Source organism: Camellia sinensis, chromosome 7 (assembly GCF_055761805.1).
Source record: "Camellia sinensis isolate YWXY chromosome 7, ASM5576180v1, whole genome shotgun sequence".
NCBI lineage: Eukaryota > Viridiplantae > Streptophyta > Magnoliopsida > Ericales > Theaceae > Camellia > Camellia sinensis.
Window position 1 is genome coordinate 186,502,754 of NC_138967.1, and position 21,514 is coordinate 186,524,267.

The 21,514-nt window shown below is 37.1% G+C and overlaps 2 protein-coding genes across 2 annotated transcripts; one reads left to right on the forward strand and one right to left on the reverse strand.

Moving 5' to 3' along the window:
• Positions 1 to 5,198: 5,198 nt before the first annotated feature.
• LOC145795512 (disease resistance protein RPM1-like) lies at positions 5,199 to 8,355 on the reverse strand. Its single transcript, XM_082880113.1, has one exon. The coding sequence runs from the start codon at positions 8,130 to 8,132 to the stop codon at positions 5,340 to 5,342; it is 2,793 nt and encodes a 930-aa protein (XP_082736239.1). The 5' UTR covers positions 8,133 to 8,355; the 3' UTR covers positions 5,199 to 5,339.
• Positions 8,356 to 14,081: 5,726 nt separating this feature from the next.
• LOC145796389 (uncharacterized) lies at positions 14,082 to 14,939 on the forward strand. The gene is made up of 2 exons (XM_082881482.1): positions 14,082 to 14,350; positions 14,432 to 14,939. Exons 1-2 carry the CDS (start codon positions 14,082 to 14,084, stop codon positions 14,937 to 14,939), a joined length of 777 nt encoding a protein of 258 aa, XP_082737608.1.
• Positions 14,940 to 21,514: the final 6,575 nt, after the last annotated feature.

Consider the following 21,514-nt stretch of genomic DNA (forward strand, 5'->3'; position numbering starts at 1 on the left):
TTGTTATCTCATTCCGTCAACTTACTGGGTTTATGCTATTCTTCTTTAATCTTGTGCCACTGCATTAGGTAATTGTTATTTTCTTGGCTGGAACAGTTCTATTTCCCCCCCAGGCTTCTCTCTCTCTGAACAGTCACAAACAAGCCCTCCTTCCTTCCCTCTCTTAAGCGCAAGAATGCTCCATCTCATTGTGTGCGTGTGAGGTGTTTGTTAAAATGTCAAGCTGAGAATAAGACATCCAATATGTAAAAATATGAATTCACAGATATGTTAGGGCATCTCAAGCCCCGTAATCATTACCTATATCGTATCAAATTTAAATTAAGGTATAAAAAAAAAATGAAAAAAAAAAAGCCCATAAACCAGTTCACTCCTCTACTTAAGCTCGTATCAAAGAAAAATACGTCATTCCTTCCTTTCATCACCTCCAATTGCATATCAAAATAAGGTTTACTAATTTTTTTAAGTCAAATCAAGGGAGATGGCCTTAAGGCATCTCCAACCCTAGACTCAAAACTTAAATTTGAGTAAAAAGTTATTAAAATTCCCTCCATTCTTCTACTCAATTTTTTTTTATCAATTCTACTCAAATCAACAGGCCTTTATTTTTTTTTTTTCAAAATCACTAAAAACAAACATAGATACACATATTTATATGTATATAAACGTAATATAACATATATACTTGTTTCCACAAATTCTTGCATTTGCCAACAAAAATTTCTAATCACACTACCACTTTCAAAAATTCAATTTTATTTATTACACGTATCATAATAATGAACATACACTCACCTTTTAAACCCTAATAAGGAGACGAGGAAGATGATGAGGAGAGTGGCGGGGTAAGATAGAGAGAAGCTAGGGGGGTGGCATCAACTGTAGTGGATGGTGGTGTAGTGGATGGTGGCGTTGGTAGTAGTAGTAATGGTGGCCAGTGGAGATGGTAGTGAAGGGGTGGATTCACAAAATAGGCTCAGATGTTGTGATTAGGGAAAATTTGTAATAAAAAAAGAAAAAGAAAATAGTGGCTATTATGAGACAAAAGTGTCGTGTAATTTTAATTTTACATTCTTAAAAAATCAATTATCGAATACAATTGATCTCAAACTATGCATTTTGTTATATTTTGATTCTTAGAATATGCTTTGTGTCTTTTTTTAGTCTCCAAACTATGTTAAAGAAATATTAGAGAAGTTCAATTTTAGACATACAAATTCACCAATAATAATATAGTAAGGGAGTTTGACCCTATATAATTGAGGGATTGGGTTTCTTTCAGGTTCAAATATGAAATTGAGACAGCTTGAGGAGCCCATGGGGTTACCATGAATCAATCTAAAATGTTCATTTTGTGGAAACCATACATATCATCCAAAAAAATGGATGATATATTTTCAAAACACACTTGCCGTTTATTTTTATACAGACAAATGGGATAAGATAAATAGAATACAATTATTGAATCAATCCTAATTTTTTCCGTGGATGATATACAATTAAAACCTTATAAAATAAACAATTCAGATCATAAAAATGGGACTCGTACTGCATCCCAAAGGCCCGTCAAGTTCCATTTTGAATTTAAGAGAAGCCTAACCCTTCTCAAAACATAAAAAAAATGAAACAAGAAAACAAGTTTGGTTAGTTACCAAAAGGGGAAGTGGTTAGAGGTGGTCGCCAGAACGGAGAGGGTGGCTAAATGACAAATGGTTGAGGAAGGCAAGAAGGAAAGAAACTTATTTTGAAAATAAATTCTCGTTTGGGAACATGCTATTTTAGTAATTTTTTAATTTTTTGACTAAAATATGAAATAAAAAAAACTAGTATGTTTAGAATGACTTTTAATTTTTTACAAAAAAAAATATGCAAAAAGTAAAGAGGAAAGAAAATATTTGACTTTTTAGTATAGGTTATAGACTTTTTAATTTTTTTAGTAACTTTTTGACTTTTAGGCTAAAATAGGCACACGCCAAACAAGGCCTTAAAAACACATTTTTATTGTTTCCTCAAATTCAAAAAATTGTAACCATTTTTTTAAAAAGTGAAAACAATAACCAAACGTGTTTTTTGTTTTAATTTTCAAAATTTCTTAAAGCTAAAACAAAAAATTAAAGGGGTTTTTTTTTTAAACTCCCTAATAATAACAATTTTCTGCATAAAGGATATTAAAAAATGTAATACTGCCTCAGGTCCCTAACCAAAATACCCACGCATTTTATCAATTTCTTGGACCAAAATACCCTACGTTTGTTCATCTTCAGATGAGTTGATTTTTTTGACCTGTCTACTGGATATTCTCCTTTGTGATGCTGGTACTGGTGTTGGGTATTTTCCGGCGAGTACGAAAACAAATTCAGCAAAACAAAAGCACTAAGTTTGGCAAATTTGATTTTCTGGGTAAACAAATAGAGTGGAGTGGAGTTGATAGATGTATATATATATATATATGATACATACATATATATATATATACACAATCTGTTGCTTACTGTCTTGACTAGTATATATATGATAATTAATCAATTAAGACCATTTGCAACCATAATCAAACAGTCACTCGTAGTTATCTTATCTATGGTTGCAAACATATATATATATATATATATATGATACATACATATATATATACAATGTCAGCACATATATATATATATATATATATATCCAGTGTTGAATATAACATCTTCAGGTTCAAAATTTCTCTGAGTGTTGAATATAATGTCTTTTGATTTTTTGGGTTTAGTAGAATTGGAGTTGTTTCTGGAAAAGCAATATTTGGACCCCTACTTGAAAAATATTGGAAAAAGAAGCTTGAGGAAGAGGCAGCAGTAGAGGAAAGCTTAAAGTGATCCAGAGAAATTTGAATTTTCTCTGGATTCAACCCAGAGAAATTCATATCATTAAGTTTAAAGAAAGTCTATCACAAACTCATAGAAGAACTATTAATTTGTTTGTGCAGGAAATTGTGATTGAATCAGCAGCAGCAAAACCAATGACAAATTGATCAAATCAGAGTTTTATCGTTCTAGAGAAATTCTGGACCAGGGAAATTTGAATTTTCTCTGGGTTGAATCCAGAGAAATTCCTTGGAAGTCCAGAATTTCTTTGCTTCCAACTGATGATGGGTTGTTTTCCTTCCAACTGTCAAAATTGAACTGCTTTCTGTGCATTTGGGGCTTCTTATTAAAGCTTCTTGTGTTCTTGTTTTTGTAAATTTCTCTGGCTTGCTACATTTGTGTTTCTCTATTGTGTAATTTTATCTGGCATGTTTATGTTTCTTCATTATTTTCTCAAGCAAATTATCTGTGGCTTACTACTTTATTGGTGTGGCTAATTTTCTCTGGCATTTATAATTTTCTCTGGCCAAATTACTTTTCTTACTTGTGTGTCTAATTTTCTCTGGCAGCATTTATAATTTTCTCTGGCCACATTATGTTTATGTCTTGTGTCTAATTTTCTCTGGCATATTTATTTTGTTCAATGCTCCATTTCCTCAAAATTTCTCTGTTGTGTAATTTTCTCTGTCATGTTTATGTTGCTACCTTGTAATTTTCTCTGTTGTGTAATCATTGCTACCTTGTAATTTTCTCTGGGATTTAATGTTTATGTTTTCATTCTATAGAAATGGCAAAGCGCAGAAGCAGCACAACCCCAGAAACCCCGAAAAAGAAACCAAAAGTCTCTGTGTCTGCGTCTTATGATCTTAGATCAAAACGCAGTAGCAGCACCAGAACACCACAAAAAAAACAAGTCCAAGTTGAAGAAGCAATAAGCATCAAGATTAAGACACCAACTTCAAGGGTGATTTTCACTCAACTACAAGCTTAACATTTTCTCTGTCATTTTCATTGGATTATAATAACAAACCTACGATTTTCTCTATACTACAAAGAAAAGTCCAGAAACATGAATAGTGCAAAAAAAAAAAATGAAAAGTGCAAAGAAAACATATCAGAAAACTTTGAAAAGTGCAAACATATAAAAACACATAAAAACACAACATATAAGTCCAGAGAAATTTGTAATACTTATCATTTGTAATACAATCATATGATTTTCTCTGGACTACAAAGAAAAGTCCAGAGAAATTTGTGAACTTATATTCACTTTCAATATAACAAAAACAAAAACACATTAACATCAAGAGACAAAAATATATTAAACACAAGCACATAAAAAAATCACAGAGAAGATCTGTTATGTTCACAAAACATTCAATTCAAAAAATTAAAAAAAAAAAACAAAACACTTACTACTCTATTGCTACATCTGTAAATTTCTCTACCTACTTATAATTTTCTCTGTGATTTTCACTGCACTACAAGCTTACAATTTTCTCTGTGATTTGAGTTCAATTATAGTAACAAACCTGCAATTTTCTCTGCACTACACAAAAAATGCAAAGTGAACAAAAAACAGAGCACAAAAACGCAAAAAAAACAGAGCACCAAAAAGCAACTCATAACCATGTTGACAGAGAATGAAAAAGCAACTCCAAAAATCAAAATCAACTCCATCGAAAATTCATCAATAACAGATAATGAAAAATTAACTTCAAAAATCAAAAACAACAACACTGAGTTCGTCTCTCTCACATTGATCAAAACTAAAAACAAAAACCTAATTCAACACCTACACGATCAAATCAAATCAAAAATTGAAAACTTATCTAATTCAACTCCACATGAAATCAAATCAAACACAATGAACCAGATTTCAACTCCTACACGATCGATCAACACCTACAAACAACGAACATGATTTCAACTCGTACAGGATTTCAACACCTACAAAAACCCTAGAAAATCTCCACAAAAATCTGAATCGTCAAGTTCATCCTCACGTAATCTCCCACAAAATATCAATATGATCTTTAGCTGCCAAATTCAAAACAATGTATATTATAAACAAGGGTAAGACAGGTATTTTACACTCTAAAATAACATTGAGGGACCTCAAAAGAACACATTGTGGACCTAATCCATTACCAAAAGTTGGATAGGGACCTTAAACCGATTTTTCCAAAATTAAAATAATAAATAAATGCATTAAAATCACACCAAACGAACCCTAAGATTTAGGATCCCAATTCAAAAATCTGTGAAGTTACCAACTCTCTCTAGGATTAAAAGTAGGAGGTCAAATAAAAGGTTCCCGATCAACTAAACAAACAAAAGTGGAAGAGAGAGAGAAGGAAAAAGAAAAGAGAAGAGAAAAATTTGATCCCAATATAAATACAACAAATCAAGTACCAAGAGCATAAAAATAAATAAATACATAATAAGCATTGTAATTGTGGTGATGATCCAATATGGTTAGAGCTGTCTCCTCTCTCTCTATAGATAATTTCCTTTCCAATAACCACATATTCCATTTCCAATCCAAACTTTTAGGATGTGTGCAATTTTCCAATAATTCCCACGCTCTAAGTCTCTGTTCAGACTCGAAATCAATCCATCAGACATATCACTCAATTGAAGATATGCAAGGTTGGTTAGATGTTCAATGCCAGAGGGTAAGTCCTCTACCAATTCACAATTCTGGATACATAACTCTTCAAGATGAGGCATCGTACCAACCTCCACTGTCACCCATCTCAATCCTTTTAATCTAGTGAGATATAATCTCACAAGCCTTTGAAATGCACCAGCCTTGAAACACAATCCTTCCCCTTCATATGTTTGAAGAAGTGCAACCTCAACCAAATTGGGCAAACCTTCAAGGGATTTCAGTGGATCATCCCTTAACTTACTCCATGCTAAAGTTATTCTTACCAGGCTATGCAGCGAAGGTATCCAATGCGGTAGCTTATGTAAACTTCCTTCTAGGAAGAGTGTTCGAAGAAGCTGAGGTGGCAAAGAAAGAGAATCTAGATCAATGATCTCATCTTCCTCTGTTGCACGAACAATCAATGAGCGAAGGTTACTCAGCTTCTCAATGGATGAGCATAATCTCTTCCCATCTTCACTTCTCAGCTTTTGAATGTGTAACCTCCTCAGTTGAGTCAACTTCCCTATCTCTGCCAGGAAAATGCCACCATTATGCCCATGGTTTGTTTCAATACAACAAAGTTTCTGTAAGGATGACAGAGTTCCTATTCCCACTGGGGCTTTGAATCCGGATTGGCGTTGAAAAGAAATATAAGGACTTGGTTGGTATCGATACAACAAGATATGGCGAAGTCGTTGGAGCTTCAGGATGTCATCAGGCAACTCAGTGACAAATGTATCTTTCAGGTCCAATGTTTCTAGGTTTTGGAGCTTTCCAATCGACTTCGGTATTATTTTTACCTTGGTTCCCCTCAAACTTAAATACCTGAGTTGAAGTAGTTTCAAAACTTCATTTGGGAATGTCTCCAACAAGGCACCTCTCAAGTCTAGCACGGTTAGCAGCCGGAGACCATCATTTGACGATGCTAGAATGGACAACTTGGACAGTGAATCTGTTGCATTGAACATAAGCAAAGAACGAAGTCGAGTGAAACGCTTGCTTTGTTGTGTATATTCCCAATGATTGTTGATGGATAAGCGCCGCACCTTTTTAGGCCACGCTCTGCTTTGTTCACTGGCTAGTGTCACAATGTTTTGCTCTTCCGACTTCGAAACAATAATTTCACGCCAAAGGTCATGGATGCGATACATTTGGACCCTTCTATCGTCTCTCCTCTTTGCAACTTGAATTAAGCTTCTATTCATTAGCTCATTGAGGTAGCCCTCAGCAACTTCTTCTTTCGTCATTCCTGCTTTCATTTCTACAAATCCTTCTGCCACCCATAACCGAATCAATCTCTCATGGTCAATCAAACAATCCTCTGGAAAAACACTTAGATATAGAAAGAAAAACTTTAGATAGTAAGGTAAATCAATGTAACTGAGTGACAATATTTTTTTCATGCTTTGAAATTTGTCATTTCCTTCTAGTTCTGCACCAAGGCTGCGGTAGATTTTATCCCACTCATCCACACTGCTCTTGTCCTTTGTTGATAAAAGACCACTAATTGCCACAACTGCAAGCGGCAATCCCTCACACCTATTCAAGATGGCTTTTGAAAGTCTTTCCAAATGTGAAGGGCAAGAATTCTCCATAAATGTTTTCCTGCAAAACAATGTCCAGGATTCTTCGGGAGGCAAGGGCTGAAGATTATAGACATCACCATAATATTCTGTACTAGCGATAGAAGCTAAATCTGCATTTCTGGTTGTCAGCACTACACGACTCCCACAATTGCCAATGGGAAACACATATCTAAAAGATTGCCAGGCATGAATATCCCATAAATCATCGAAAACAAGCACATACCTCTTTTCTTGCAGGAAAGCATTAATTATTCCTTTCAAGCTGCTGGTATCCATGTCGTCCATCCCTTGCGGGACCGGTTGCTTGATTTCTTCAAAAAGTTGTTTGATGATGCCTTTTAGGAGCACCTCAATCTTGAAGGATTCAGAAACAGTGATCCAAACATGACTCTGGAAATGATTCTTCACAATTGCATCATCAAAGACCTTTTTAACCAGTGTTGTTTTGCCCAATCCGCCCATTCCTGATACGGAAAACACCTTGAGTCTGGGGTCTTCATGCACCAACCACCTAATTAGTTGCGATTTGGGCTTGTCGATGCCCACAAGCTCAGATTCATGGAGTAGAAGGGCATCGCCACGATAATCATGCCACGCTGTGTTAAGACCAATGGACCTTGAGCTTGAGCCTTGCTCTAACATACCATAACTATCATGGTACCTCTGATGTCCCTTCGAAATATCGATGACTCTGGACTTCATTCTTTGAACTTCAGAAGCAATTTGGTGACGAGCTTTTAAAGTCTTAATAAAGCATGAAACCTTACGAAGAAAACCGCGAAATCCAGGGCCATGACGATGTCCAAGGCGAAGCATGTACAACTCGAGAACATCTCCAATGTCGTACGCAGCTTCTCGGACTTGCTTGACCCATACTTTGAGTTCGGGGTTGTTCTCTTCCATAGCATCGGCAACTCTGAGGAAAGCTGTCATGCGCTCGAATTCATCTCTGATGTATTGGATCTCTTCTCGAACTCCGATCAACAAATTGGACTCTTGTTGGAGGATGGGTGCAAGGTTGGCTAGTAGATGGAACACCGCACTCTCTGCCATTTTGCTTTGTTGATGAGAAAGTAATGGAGCTCTGAATTCTGAACTGAGTTTTTAATAATAGGTGAGTTGTGAGTTTGAAAATTGAGGATTTGTAATGCTCAAATTCAACTGGGTTTCATTGATTCTTGATTGGGGTTTGGGTCACCTGTAGTTGTCTTGCTTGACCGAAGAAAAAGAAACAGACAAGAAGGGAGTTGTTGGATGTTCCTACTTGTAAATTTAAATTCCTACCTACTTGTGTGGTAGTTGGTAGATATATCTTCTTTGTCGAAAAGAAAATAAATTGAATCAGAACAATATGATACGGTGAAAATTATACCGGTAGATTTTTATATTTTTAAATAATTTAATTTTGATTCTTAATTTCAGATTTTATTTTAATTTGGTTCAATTAATAATATCATTATTGTTTTTTAAGGAAAGTTATTACTAAATTGATTGAAGTTAACTAACTGAGTTGAGTAAGTTTATAATTTTGCCATTAAAAATATGGCACGTGACACTTGTGTGCGTATTTTTCATAAAAAAATATTAAGAGTTGTAATCAATTTGTCCAAAATCATAAATTCATGATCAAAATCGAACTAATTGAAAGTACAATGACTAAACTGACACAAAGAGTAAAATATAGGGACTACCGTTATAATTTGTCCTATTATATATATATATATATATAAAATGATATACAAGCATACTTTGCAGACCTATTTTATAGACCTGATGATGTGTGTTGATGATTAGAGAATCAATGGGAGAAAAAGTTGATTTAGATATTTTAATAGAATGCCACATCATTAAATTTGGAAAATATATCTAATTTTTTAACCTGAATAGCAGTGCTGTATATAAAATTAGAAGCTACAACACCGTATGTACCTATGGTTATTTTATTTTAGAAAAATAAAATTATAAAGTGTATAATTGAAGTTAAAATTTAAAATTTAAAATAAATTTAAAAAAATCATAAGTTGAGAGATTTTGAAAAAAAAAATCAAAAATAAATAAATAAATAACTTCAATTTAGGACATAACTGCCTATATATCACTACTGTAGAGATATTTTGGAAAAATATAAAAAATGAGATATCAACACCAATTCTAATCTTCACATATAATATTATCGATATTATTTTTTATTGAAGTTTTTCATTTATAAACATAAGTGGATTTTATATACATTTATTACTGTGCAATGTTATACATAATTCATTTTTTTGTACTATTTACTCACTCCTAAATACAAGATAATAAGATCTACACTAACTAGGGGTGCTTACGGATCCAATCGATCTGTTAAAACATACCAACTCGATTCAATCCAACCACTTTTAAGTGATTTCAAAATGAGCTGACGAATACGGATAGAGATTTTTTAAATCTGTCTTTGTTCGAATGGATGGCGGATGAGAGGCCACCCAACCCAACTCGTTCTGCCAATCCTCCTTAAGAAAATGATGTTATGTTTTAATGCTTTCTATGTTAAAAAATAGACATTTATTTGATAATAATATTAGTTATATGTGAAATATGAAAGTTTAGCCTTTATTTTAATTATAAAAAAAAAAGAATAATAAATTTTTTTTGACTCAAATAAATGCCAAAATAGTAAAAAATTACTCTAAAAAAGTTTTAAGAAAAACACAAAATAGTAAAAGCTTAAACCGCCAAATTTTTCTGCATCCGCCTGTCAACCTGCACGACCCGCTCAATTCATATCTGCTAACTAAACAAACAGGGATGAAAATTAATTTTTTTCAATCCATCTAAATTCAAATGAATAACAAATGAAAGATTACCAGATCTACAAACACCCCTACCACTAACAGAGGGCTTAGCCAATAAAAATGACATTGGTGCAACACGTGGAGATGTCCTGGGCCAACTAACAATTTTCCAAATGTCTTACTTAAATATTTGGTCAAAGTGTGAATATGGCACATAGGGCAGCTAAGGCAACGTCCTCACATACTGCCTAGCTGCTTTTTTTTTTTTTTTGGTATCTGGTCTTATATATATAAATGCATCTTATCTTTCCTCCAAAAATAAAAAATAAATAAAATAGCTAGTCTCAATCTAAGGTGTAATCTTACGTTAGTAGATTTTAGAGCATTTTGAATGTGGATTGACTTTTTGATTTTGTATTTTTTTTGACTATTTTAGTCTGAGGCTAAAAAGTTTTGTTTGAGATGGATTTTTTTTTTTGCTTTTTTGACTTTTGTGAGAGAAAAAAATAAAACGATTATGGTTTAAATGTGATGTTTTGTTTTATTGAGTTAAAAAGCTTATTTTGTCTTTTTAAGGCTAAAATAGCCAAAAAGTCTGGCATGCCAAACGAAAACTTATATATTAGTTTTGAAAGATTTCTATTTAAAATTTTTAAATTAATAATTAACTATAATATATTCATATTTATAAATATAAAAATTATTAAATAATAAATGGTAATGTATATTTTTCTTAATTCTTAATTTACAATTAAGAAAAATATTATATATATTCTTATTTTTTGTTAAATTTTCTTATTTATGTGTAAGTGAATTTTATATATTTTTATTAATGTATAATGTTATACATTATTATTTTGAGAAAATTTTATTTTTACCCCTATACTTTGCCTCGACAATCAATTACATCCCTAGAATTTGAATAATTTTAATTTTACCTTCAAATTTTTTGAAATCGTATCAATTTGCCTCTTACCATCATATTTAAACGGAAAAAGTAAAAAAAAAAATTACAATTTGACCTTAAATTTCAAAAGAAATTTGCAAACTGATCATTTCTTCCTTTCTCTCATCATTCCCTGAATTATCCAAATCCCTCTACCATTTTTTTTAATGATGTGTTTTGTCGAAAAGTAGCCTTAGGGGGGGGGGGTTTGAAGAGATGAGGTTGATGAGAAATGAATAATGGTGGTCTGAACTCCGAACTGAAGATGAGTTTTTGATTAAAAGGTGAGTTGTGAGTTTAAAAATTGAGGATTTCTGTAATGCTCAAATTCAACTAGAGTTTCAATGATCCATGTGCACATTACTTGGTTTGATGGGTCAGAAATGCTTTCATATGTTATGATATGAAATTGTGTTGTGGGTCACTGTAATAATCGGTTTTGCTATACGTCTCTTCATTTTCGTTTTCATTGGGATTGTCGTGTGTCCGAACACCTGTTCTCAAATTCTCATCCTTGTTTATTTCGGGTTGGCTTTTCTTTTGTTTCGGAGGGTGCGCGGCTGAGTTCGGAGTGTCCGGGAGCAAACCGGGGAAGTTCTTGGCTACTGGACCAAGGCCGCACGTGCGGGGAGAAGCGAGTTGGGAAGGTTGCACACTACCTAAAAGGCAAGTGTGGAGTGAAGGGCGGGGAGGACCACCGCACGTGCGGGAGGAGGCACTCCGCACGTGCGGGGAAGGGCGTTACACGTGCGGCAATCTAGGTAGTCCGAGAGCTCTGTTTTTTCTCTCTTTTAGGGCTGAGTGTATCTTATTTCTTTCACATTCATCTCTCTCTAAAAACACTTTTACTCCCCCTTCTCTCTAGAAACCCTCATCAAACACTAAAACTCTTTGATTCTTGCAATCCCTTGGGTCTAGATCCATCATCATCTCTCTCTCAAGCTTTGGAGACCTAAGCTAGAACACCCCTTGTGTGGTGGAGGTCAAAAATTTCTACACCATTTGATCCTAGGGTTTCATCAATCTCTTCATCAAGCCTTGAGGTAGGGATTTCTTGAGTTATATATACATGTTTTGCTATATTGATGTTGATTTAAAGGGTTTCTTGAAGTTATTATGTTGTTTTGATGTTGCGGCCAGGATGTAGAGATTTTCAAAAATGGGTTTTAAAAATCTCAAAGCTTTCTAAAGATGGCATCTTGAGAGTGAAATCCTCTTAAGTAAGAGAATGGGGTGTTACTTTGAGTCACCCTTCAAGTGTTTAGTGTGTGTGTGTTTTGTAGAGAAGAAAACCTAGAAATTTGAGGATTTTCTTGAATAAAAGAAGATGAAGGTTTATGGTTGCCATTATATATATATATATATATATAAATTCATAGTTATGTGCCATGACAAGTATAGAAAATAGAGAGTTTTCCTTGTTTAATTATAATTGCTTCTATATCTATATAGTGATGTTGGGCTCCTCTACTCATGAAAATTTTGGAGATTGAGAGTGTTGTTTAAAATTTTGCAATATCATTAGAAATGGTGAGAGTAATGGAAGTTTACAGATTGTGGACATGTTATTGTAATGGTGACGATTGGTAACAAACTTTGGGCTATTTGTGAAATAGCATCACAAGAAAGAAAGAAAGAAAGAAAGAAAAAAAAAAGGGAAGTTGATCATTATTGTGTATTGTCAATATTATGTCGAAAAGCAAACAATTATGGCATTGCATATTCATTCAATTGATCATTACAAATTTTTATTTAGCTTTGGCATGTTGTATAAACATTTTTGGCATCTATTGTTGCAAGTGTTAAGTTGAAATTTGAAATCATTGGCTTGAGAAAGGAATCATGCGAAATACTACTATTGAAATACTTATGATGTAAATATGTTGGTAAGTCCGGTTAGGAGGTGTAGATGAATTTGATAAGTAAGCCTGAGTGTCTGGGGTGAAAGACCGAAAACACGCGCGGAGGAAGTACCACTTCCTTTCCGGTTATCAACCGGTAAAGTGGGGTTATTAGTAGTGCTTGTTGAGCCTACTTGCAGACACGAACCTAGGGATTACCTAAGTCATATTTACCACCCCTATTGGTTAAAATTGGAGATTTCAGAATTTATTGAGATTTTAAACTATTACTGAAAATTGATGATTTTTAAGAAGAGCATGTGCATGAGATTTCCTTTAAACTGGCGTCGCATTTAATATTGGAAAGTCTAGCATAACTGTATATACTTTGTAAGGATTCTCTACTGGGCTTTATGCTCACCCCTATGGGATTTTGGTGCAGGTAAAGATGTGGTGATTCCGCCGAGTTAAGGGCATGAATATATTATGTGAAGAGTGGATAGCTCTATTTTGTTGTGATTAAATTGCTAGCCACGGGCTATTTTTGTATGGGTCCGAGAGGCCACTTTTGTGTAACCGAGCTTAAGCTTTGGAAGTTGTAGCCCATGAGGGCATTTTATTTATTTTAAAATTAGACGTTTTACATGCTATAGATTCATGTATTCAATATCCTTGAATATATAATTCGCATGTGGAACTTTTATATAAACCTAATGATTCATGATGTAAAGGTTGGAGGTTTGTTGTATTTATATAGTGAATGTTGGTTAATGTACTTCATCTTGTCGGATTATTTTCGGGACGTGACAACTTGGTATCAGAGCTACCAGGTTTGAATACTTAGGGCTCGTGGGAAGTGGTTGTTTGCCACGATGGGTTCATTTCGCATGATTAGGAAATTTTTTGTTTTTCGTGATTATGTGATAACATGCTTATGTGACTATATGGGTATGGGATTGGACTTTTAGGATGTTATTTGTGCCTATTAGATTCCTTGAGGTCTTATTAAAAGAGTACTTGATCAATACTCGTTTTACTAACAATTCTTGGTTTTTCGTGGAACGAATCTCATCACAAAAGGATAGTCCATATGTGCTTATGTAACTAAGTGCTTATGTGAAGTGAATTGAATTATTTGTGTGATAGAATATATATGATTGTTATAGTTTAATAAGAAAGGCAAGTTGCGAGCGCATTTGGAATTTATGTGCTAAATTATTTATCTTATTCCTTAATTAGGATGTCAGGAAGGGTTCAACCTTGTGGTGGTAGAGGTGGAAGGCGTGGTAGGGGTTGCCGGGGTGTGCATGAAGTACCGGTCCATGAGATTCCGGTGCAAGAAAAGGGTTTAGGCCAAGCTAACATGGCCGAGCAAGTGAGGCAAGCGGAAGTACCAAGGCAAGCGGGTCAAGCCGCAATGGGGACGCTAGCCTGAGAAATGGCGGGGGCATTGAGGGAGTCCATGAACATACTTAAGGTGGAGACCCAAGCTAGGAAGAACGTTGTAGTGACAAGGGAGAGCTTCCTCACGAGAGAGTTTTTACGGGCCAAGCCGGATGAATTCCATGGTGGCCTGGAGCCGAAGAGAGCGGATGAATGGCTCAAACAAACCACGAAGACTTTCGAGATGCTTCATATTAAGGATAGTGAGCTTAGAGTGACTCTTGCGCGTTACTACCTCAAGGGAGATGCGGGCCAATGGTGGAAGTACGCCAAAGGCCGAATAGAACCGACATGGGAGGGATTTGTGGTGGCCTTCCAAGACAAGTACCTACCTCCCACTGCTAGGGAGAGGTTGAGGCAGGAGTTCCAAGACCTTAAGCAACTTAATATGTCAGTGGCCGAGTTTGAAGCGGCCTTCTCAAGTTTGTCCCGGTTTGCACTGGAGTTAGTAGCGACGGAAGAACGCCGTTGCATTGAGTTTGAGAAGAAGCTTAGAACCAAGATCTTGTTCAAGGTTGTTGGGAACATGATCCAAAATTATGACCATCTTGTGGAGGCGGCCGCACATGTGGAGATTACCGTGGAGGCCGAGGAGAAGAGACTTCGAAATTCGAGGTCTAGGGGCCAAGGGTCACAGGGAGACTATAGGCCTAACAACAAGAGCAGAAGCACATTTTCACCCCAGTCCCAGCCGCAGCAGTCTAGATCTACTTTTCCCTTGCCTAGTGCGGGCTCGGGAAAGAGTGCGCTGAGTGGGTTTTCTTGTTTCAAGTGTGGTAAATCGGGTCACAAGGCCTCTGCATGTCCACAGAAGGGAGGAGGACAACAGGATGTTGCCACCACCACCACCTAACCGATCTCAAAGTTAGTCTCAAAGTAGAGGGCAGGGGCCTACTTGTTATCAGTGCGGTCAGTCAGGGCATATGAAAAGAACTTGCCCACAGTTGGGAGGCGCATCTGGCGCATCGGGGTCAAGGCAGACTCAGAGCCACCAGCAAGCTCATTCAGTTCAGACTTCGCGAGTTCATCAGGGAGCCGCTTCAGCTCAGTCAGTATAGTAGGCCTATGCTCCAAGAGATGAGCAGGTTGATCAGAGGCCACGTGGGCGTGTATATGTAGTCACCGCGCTAGAGCAGTTACCGGGATCCTCAGTTGTGAGAGGTATTTTTGTTGTGTGTAATTCTTTGGCTAACGTATTGATAGACACGGGTATGTCTCATTCATTCATATATGCTGCATTCGCATCTACATTGGGGTTAGAAGTGGCACAGTTAGCGTCTCCACTCAGAGTTGAGTCACCAGTTGGGGGTACAGTTGACTTAGATCAGGGGTGTCGTGGTTGTGAGATAGAGGTTGCCAGACGTAGACTTTCATTTGCTTTTGTGTTGCTAGGCATGTCGAGTTTTGATGTCATTCTAGGCATAGATTGGTTGTCTTCGTATCGGGTAGTGATTGATTGTTTTCGTCAGAGGGTCACTGTATGCACATCGAGTGGTGATTGTTTTTACTTTCTGGGAGACAGGGTTAATAGGGTTTTGTCGCCAGTTTTTGACCCTCGTAGTAGGAACGAGCTTAGTGGTCTTCTTGCTACTCTCTTGGATAGTGAGAGTGACGGGACTCGTGCTGAGTTGCCAAGGGTAGTTTGTGAATACCCAGACGTATTTCCTGAGGATCTTACTAGTTTGCCACCTCACCGGGAGATCGAGGTCACCATTGACTTAGTGCCTGGAACGACACTGATTTCTATGGCGCCATATAGATTTGCACCCGTGAAGTTGCATGAGTTGAAGATTCAGCTCCAAGAGCTTTTAGACAAGGGTTTCATTCGCCCTAGTACGTCGCCTTGGGGAGCGCCGGCTCTCTTTGCGAAGAAGAAGGATGGGTTATTGCGGTTGTGTATCGATTACCGCAAGTTGAATCGAGTTACCATCAAGAACAAATACCCTTTACCCAGAATAGATGACTTGTTTGATCAACTTAGAGGGTCTTGTTGCTTTTCGAAGATAGATTTGAGGTCGGGGTACCACCAGTTGAGAGTCCGGGAGGAGGACATCCAGAAAATGGCCTTTCGTACGCGTTATGGCCACTATGAGTTCCTTGTAATGCCATTTGGGTTGACTAATGCACCAGCTTCCTTTATGGATTTGATGAATCGAATTTTTAGGGAGTATTTGGATCATTTTGTGGTCATCTTTGTGGACGACATCCTAATTTATTCAACTTCCGAGGAAGAACACGAGACTCATTTGAGGGCAGTGCTTGATTTGCTTAGAAAGCATCAATTGTATGCCAAATTTGAGAAATGCGAGTTCTGGCTCAACGAGGTGAAGTTTTTGGGCCATGTAGTATCAAGAGAGGGAGTAACTGTAGATTCTTCGAAGATAGACTCGGTACAGGATTGGGAGCAACCTAAGAATGTTTTTGAGCTTCGGAGTTTCTTGGGATTGGCGGGGTACTATCGGCGTTTTGTGAGAGACTTCTCTAGATTAGCCGCGCCATTGACTAGATTGACTAGAAAGGGAGTTAAGTTTGTGTGGAGTGAGGCTTGTGAAAGCTCTTTCCAAGAGCTCAAAACTAGATTGACTACAGCACCGGTGTTGATAATTTCGAAAAGAGGCTTGGGCTATACTGTTTATTGTGATGTGTCTCGGGATGGACTTGGTTGTGTTTTGATGCAAAGAGGAAAGGTTGTAGCATACGGTTCACGGAAATTGAAACTCATGAGAAGAATTACCCTACCCACAACTTAGAGTTAGCAGCAGTGGTGTTTGCCTTGAAAATTTGGAGGCATTACTTGTATGGTGAGAAGTTTGAAGTTTTCTCCGATTATAAGAGCCTAAAGTATTTTTTTTTCCTAAAAAGACTTGAATTTACGCCAACAGAGGTAGATTGAGTTTTTAGAAGATTATGACTTCGAGTTACACTATCATCCGGGGAAGGCCAATGTAGTGGCCGATGCCTTAAGTCGAAAATCCGTGAGTAGTTTGGCAAGTGTGGCCATTCGGGAATGGGTTATGTTGGGGGATATAGGCCAGTTTGAATTGCACTTGGGTGAGTCCGAAGAGGGTGCAACGTTGTTTACTTTGAGTGCTCAACCTGTCTTAATTAGCAAAGTTGTAGAGACACAACAAGGAGACCGTGAAGTAGAGTCAATTCATGATAGGATATCCAATGGGAAGGAAGAGAAGGGTTTGAACATTCACTCGAATCAGAGTGTACGTTACCTAGATTGTCTGTTTGTGTCTAAATCTTGTAGAGAGGAAGTGCTTCGAAAGTTCCATCACTCACGCCTTACGATACATCCATGAGGCATCAAAATGTATCGTGACCTTAGCCGTTAGTATTGGTGAAAGGGTATGAAGCGGGATCTCGCATCCTTTGTGTCCAAGTGCTTTATTTGTCAAGAAGTAAAGGCCAAACATCAAAGACCAGCAGGTTTGTTACAACCCTTACAATAGCCGAGTGGAAATGGGAGCACGTTACCATGAATTTTGTAGTTGGGCTTCCTAGAACGCAGCGGGGCAATGACGCCATTTGGATAATTGTTGATAGGTTAACTAAGTCCACACATTTCATTCCGATGCATACCAGCAATTCAATTGAGCATTTGGCAGAGTTGTATGTTAGGGAGATAGTTCGACTTCATGGGGTTCCAGTAACTATTGTGTCAGATAGGGATCCTCGTTTTACCGCCCAGTTGTGGCAAAGCCTTCAAGAGGCATTGGGAACTAAGTTGACTTTTAGCACTGCCTATCACCCTCTAACCGATGGGCAATCAGAACATACCTTTCAGGTTTTGGAGGACATGCTTAGAGCTTGTGTCCTAGATTTCAAGGGGTCTTGGGAGAGGCACTTACCGTTGATTGAGTTTTCTTACAATAATAGTTACCAAGCTAGTATCGAGATGGCACCGTTTGAGGCCTTGTATGGCCAACCTTGTAGATCACCAGTTTGTTGGGCTGAGGTGGAGGATACACCATTGTTGGGTCCGGAAATTGTTAGGGAGACAACAGAGAAAGTTGCTCTCATTCGGAAAAGGTTAGCTACAGCCCAAAGCCGACAGAAAAGTTATGCCGATAAGAGGAGACGACCATTGTCTTTTGAAGTGGGTGATCATGTATTTCTTAAGATCTCACCTAGGTGGGTTTAATGAGATTCGGTAAGAGTGGTAAGTTGTCTCTGAGGTTCATTGGGCCTTTCGAGATATTAGAGAGAATTGGGGATGTGGCATATCAGTTAGCCTTGTCGCCATAACTTTCGGGGGTTCATAACGTGTTTTATGTATCCATGCTTAGGAGGTACGAACCCAACCCTTCTCATGTGCTAGACTGGGTTGATTTGGAGGTAGATGAGAATGCCTCCTACGAAGAGCAACCGGTTCAAATCTTAGATACCCGAGAGCAAGTGCTACGAGGCAAAACCATACCGTTAGTGAAAGTGTTGTGGAGACACCATGGTGTTGAAGAAGCAACGTGGGAAATGGAGGCGGAAGTCCACTCCAAGTATCCAGATTTGTTTGAAAATGCTTAGTTGTTTATTTTAAATTGTAATGTTCCCTAGTGTTGAAGGGAAAAAGTGTTAAATTGTGATCACATGTTGTTATATGTATTGTTAATCTAAGCATGAGATTGTGAAGGAATGGTGTTTTGCTAATAATGTTTTATTTCATATGTCTAATATAAGCAATTGTGGTTTCGATGAAATGATGGTGATGAGAGTGGTAAATGTTGGTTGAACATTAATGTTGCGACTTGATAATGTTGTTAGGGTGGTTATAATTGCTGGAACCTTTTGGTTGGTTTGTTTAAATTTTGGGGACGAAATTTCCTATGGTGGGGAGGTTGTGATGATCGGTTTTGCTATACATCTCTTCGTTTTCGTTTTCATTGGGATTGTTGTGTGTCCGAACACCTCTTCTCAAATTCTCATCCTTGTTTATTTCGGGTTGCCTTTTCTTTTGTTTCGGAGGGTGCGCGGCCAAGTTCGAAGTGTCCGGGAGCGAACTGGGGAAGTTCTAGGCTACTGGGCCAGGGCCACACGTGCGGGGCCTTGGTCCACACGTGCGGGGGATGAGGCCGCACGTGCGGGGAGAAGCGAGTTGGAAAGGTTACACACTTCCTAAAAGGCAGGTGCGAAGTGAAGGGCGGGGAGGACCACCGCACGTACGGGGGGAGGCGCTCCGCACATGCGGGGAAGGGTGCCGCACGTGCGACAATCTAGGCAGTCCGAGAGCTCTGTTTTTTCTCTCTTTTAGGGCTGAGTGTATCTCATTTCTTTCACATTCCTCTCTCTCTAAAAACACTTTTACTCCCCCTTCTCTCTAGAAACCCTCATCAAACACTAAAACTCTTTGATTCTTGCAATCCCTTGGGTCTAGATCCATCATCATCTCTCTCTCAAGCTTTGGAGACCTAAGCTAGAGCACCCCTTGTGTGGTGGAGGTCAAAAATTTATACACCATTTGATCCTAGGGTTTCATCAATCTCTTCATCGAGCCTTGAGGTAGGGATTTCTTGAGTTATATATACATGTTTTGCTATATTGATGTTGATTTAAAGGTTTTCTTGAAGTTATTATGTTGTTTTGATGTTGCGGCCAAGATGTAGAGATTTTCAAAAAAGGGTTCTAAAAATCTCAAAGCTTTCTAAAGATGGCATCTTGAGAGTGAAATCCTCTTAAGTAAGAGAATGGGGTGTTACTTTGAGTCACCCTTCAAGTGTTTAGTGTGTGTGTGTGTTTTGTAGAGAAGAAAACCTAGAAATTTGAGGATTTTCTTGAATAAAAGAAGATGAAAGTTTATGGTTGCCATTATATATATATATATATATAAATTCATAGTTATGTGCCATGACAAGTATAGAAAATAGAGAGTATTCCTTGTTTAATTATAATTGCTTTTATATCTATATAGTGATGTTGGGCTCCTCTACTCATGAAAATTTTGGAGATTGAGAGTGTTGTTTAAAATTTTGCAATATCATTAGAAATGGTGAGAGTAATGGAAGTGTACGGATTGTGGACATGTTATTGTAATGGTGACGATTGGTAACAAACTTTGGGCTATTTGTGAAATAGCATCGCAAGAAAAAAAAAGGGGGGGGGGGAGTTGATCATTATTGTGTATTGTCAATATTATGTCGAAAAACAAACAATTGTGGCATTGCATATTCATTCAATTGATCATTACAAATTTTTATTTAGCTTTGGCATGTTGTATAAACATTTTTGGCATCTATTGTTGCAAGTGTTGAGTTGAAATTTGAAATCATTGGCTTGAGAAAGGAATCATGCGAAATACTACTATTTAAATGTTTATGGGGTAAATACGTTGGTAAGTTCGGTTAGGAGGTGTAGATGAATTTGATAAGTAAGCCTGAGTGTCTGGGGTGAAAGGCCGAAAACACGCGCGAAGATGGTATCACTTCCCTTCCAGTTAGCAACCGGTAAAGTGGGGTTATTGGTAGTGCTTGTTGAGCCTACTTATAGACACCAACATAGGGATTACTTGAGTCATATTTACCACCCCTATTGGTTAAAATTGGAGATTTCAGAATTTATTGAGATTTTAAACTATTACTGAAAATTGATGATTTTTAAGAAGAGCATGTGCATAAGATTTCCTTTAAACTGGCATTGCATGGCATCGCATTTAATATTGGAAAGTCTAGCATAACTGTATATACTTTGTAAGGATTCTCTACTGGGCTTTATACTCACCCCTATGGGATTTTGGTGCAGGTAAAGATATGGTGATTCCGCCGAGTTAAGGGCGTGAATATATTATGTGAAGAGTGGATAACTTTATTTTGTTGTGATTAAATTACTAGCCACGGGCTATTTTTGTATGGGCTGAGAGGCTACTTTTGTGTAACCGGGCTTAAGCCTTGGAAGTTGTAGCCCATGAGGGCATTTTATTTATTTTAAAATTAGACGCTCTACATGTTATAAATTCATGTATTCAATATCCTTGAATGTATAATTCGCGTATGGAACTTTTGTATGAACCTAATGATTCATGATGTAAAGGTTGGAGGTTTGTTGTATTTATATAGTGAATGTTGGTTAATGTACTTCATCTTGTTGGATTATTTTCGGGGCGTGACAGTCACATGGTCTGCTTGACCAAAGAAAAAGGAGACAAGAGAGGGGTGGGCCTAATTAAGAGATTATCATTATAATTTATACAGATGTGACAATTATAAGTTAAGATTTTATGTGGTTTCTTTTATTGGTCTATCGAAAACAAGAATAGAGAGAAATTACTATTTCCATCTTTTTCTTCTTTTATTTTATTTTTTTATCTCCAACTTAACCAAACAAGATGGAGAAAGCATTCTCTTCTCTTCTCTTCTCTTCTCTGATATGTTATATTTGAATCGTGAATTTGAATATGAATTTAAGAGGAGTTAAGGGAAATGGAAAAAAAAT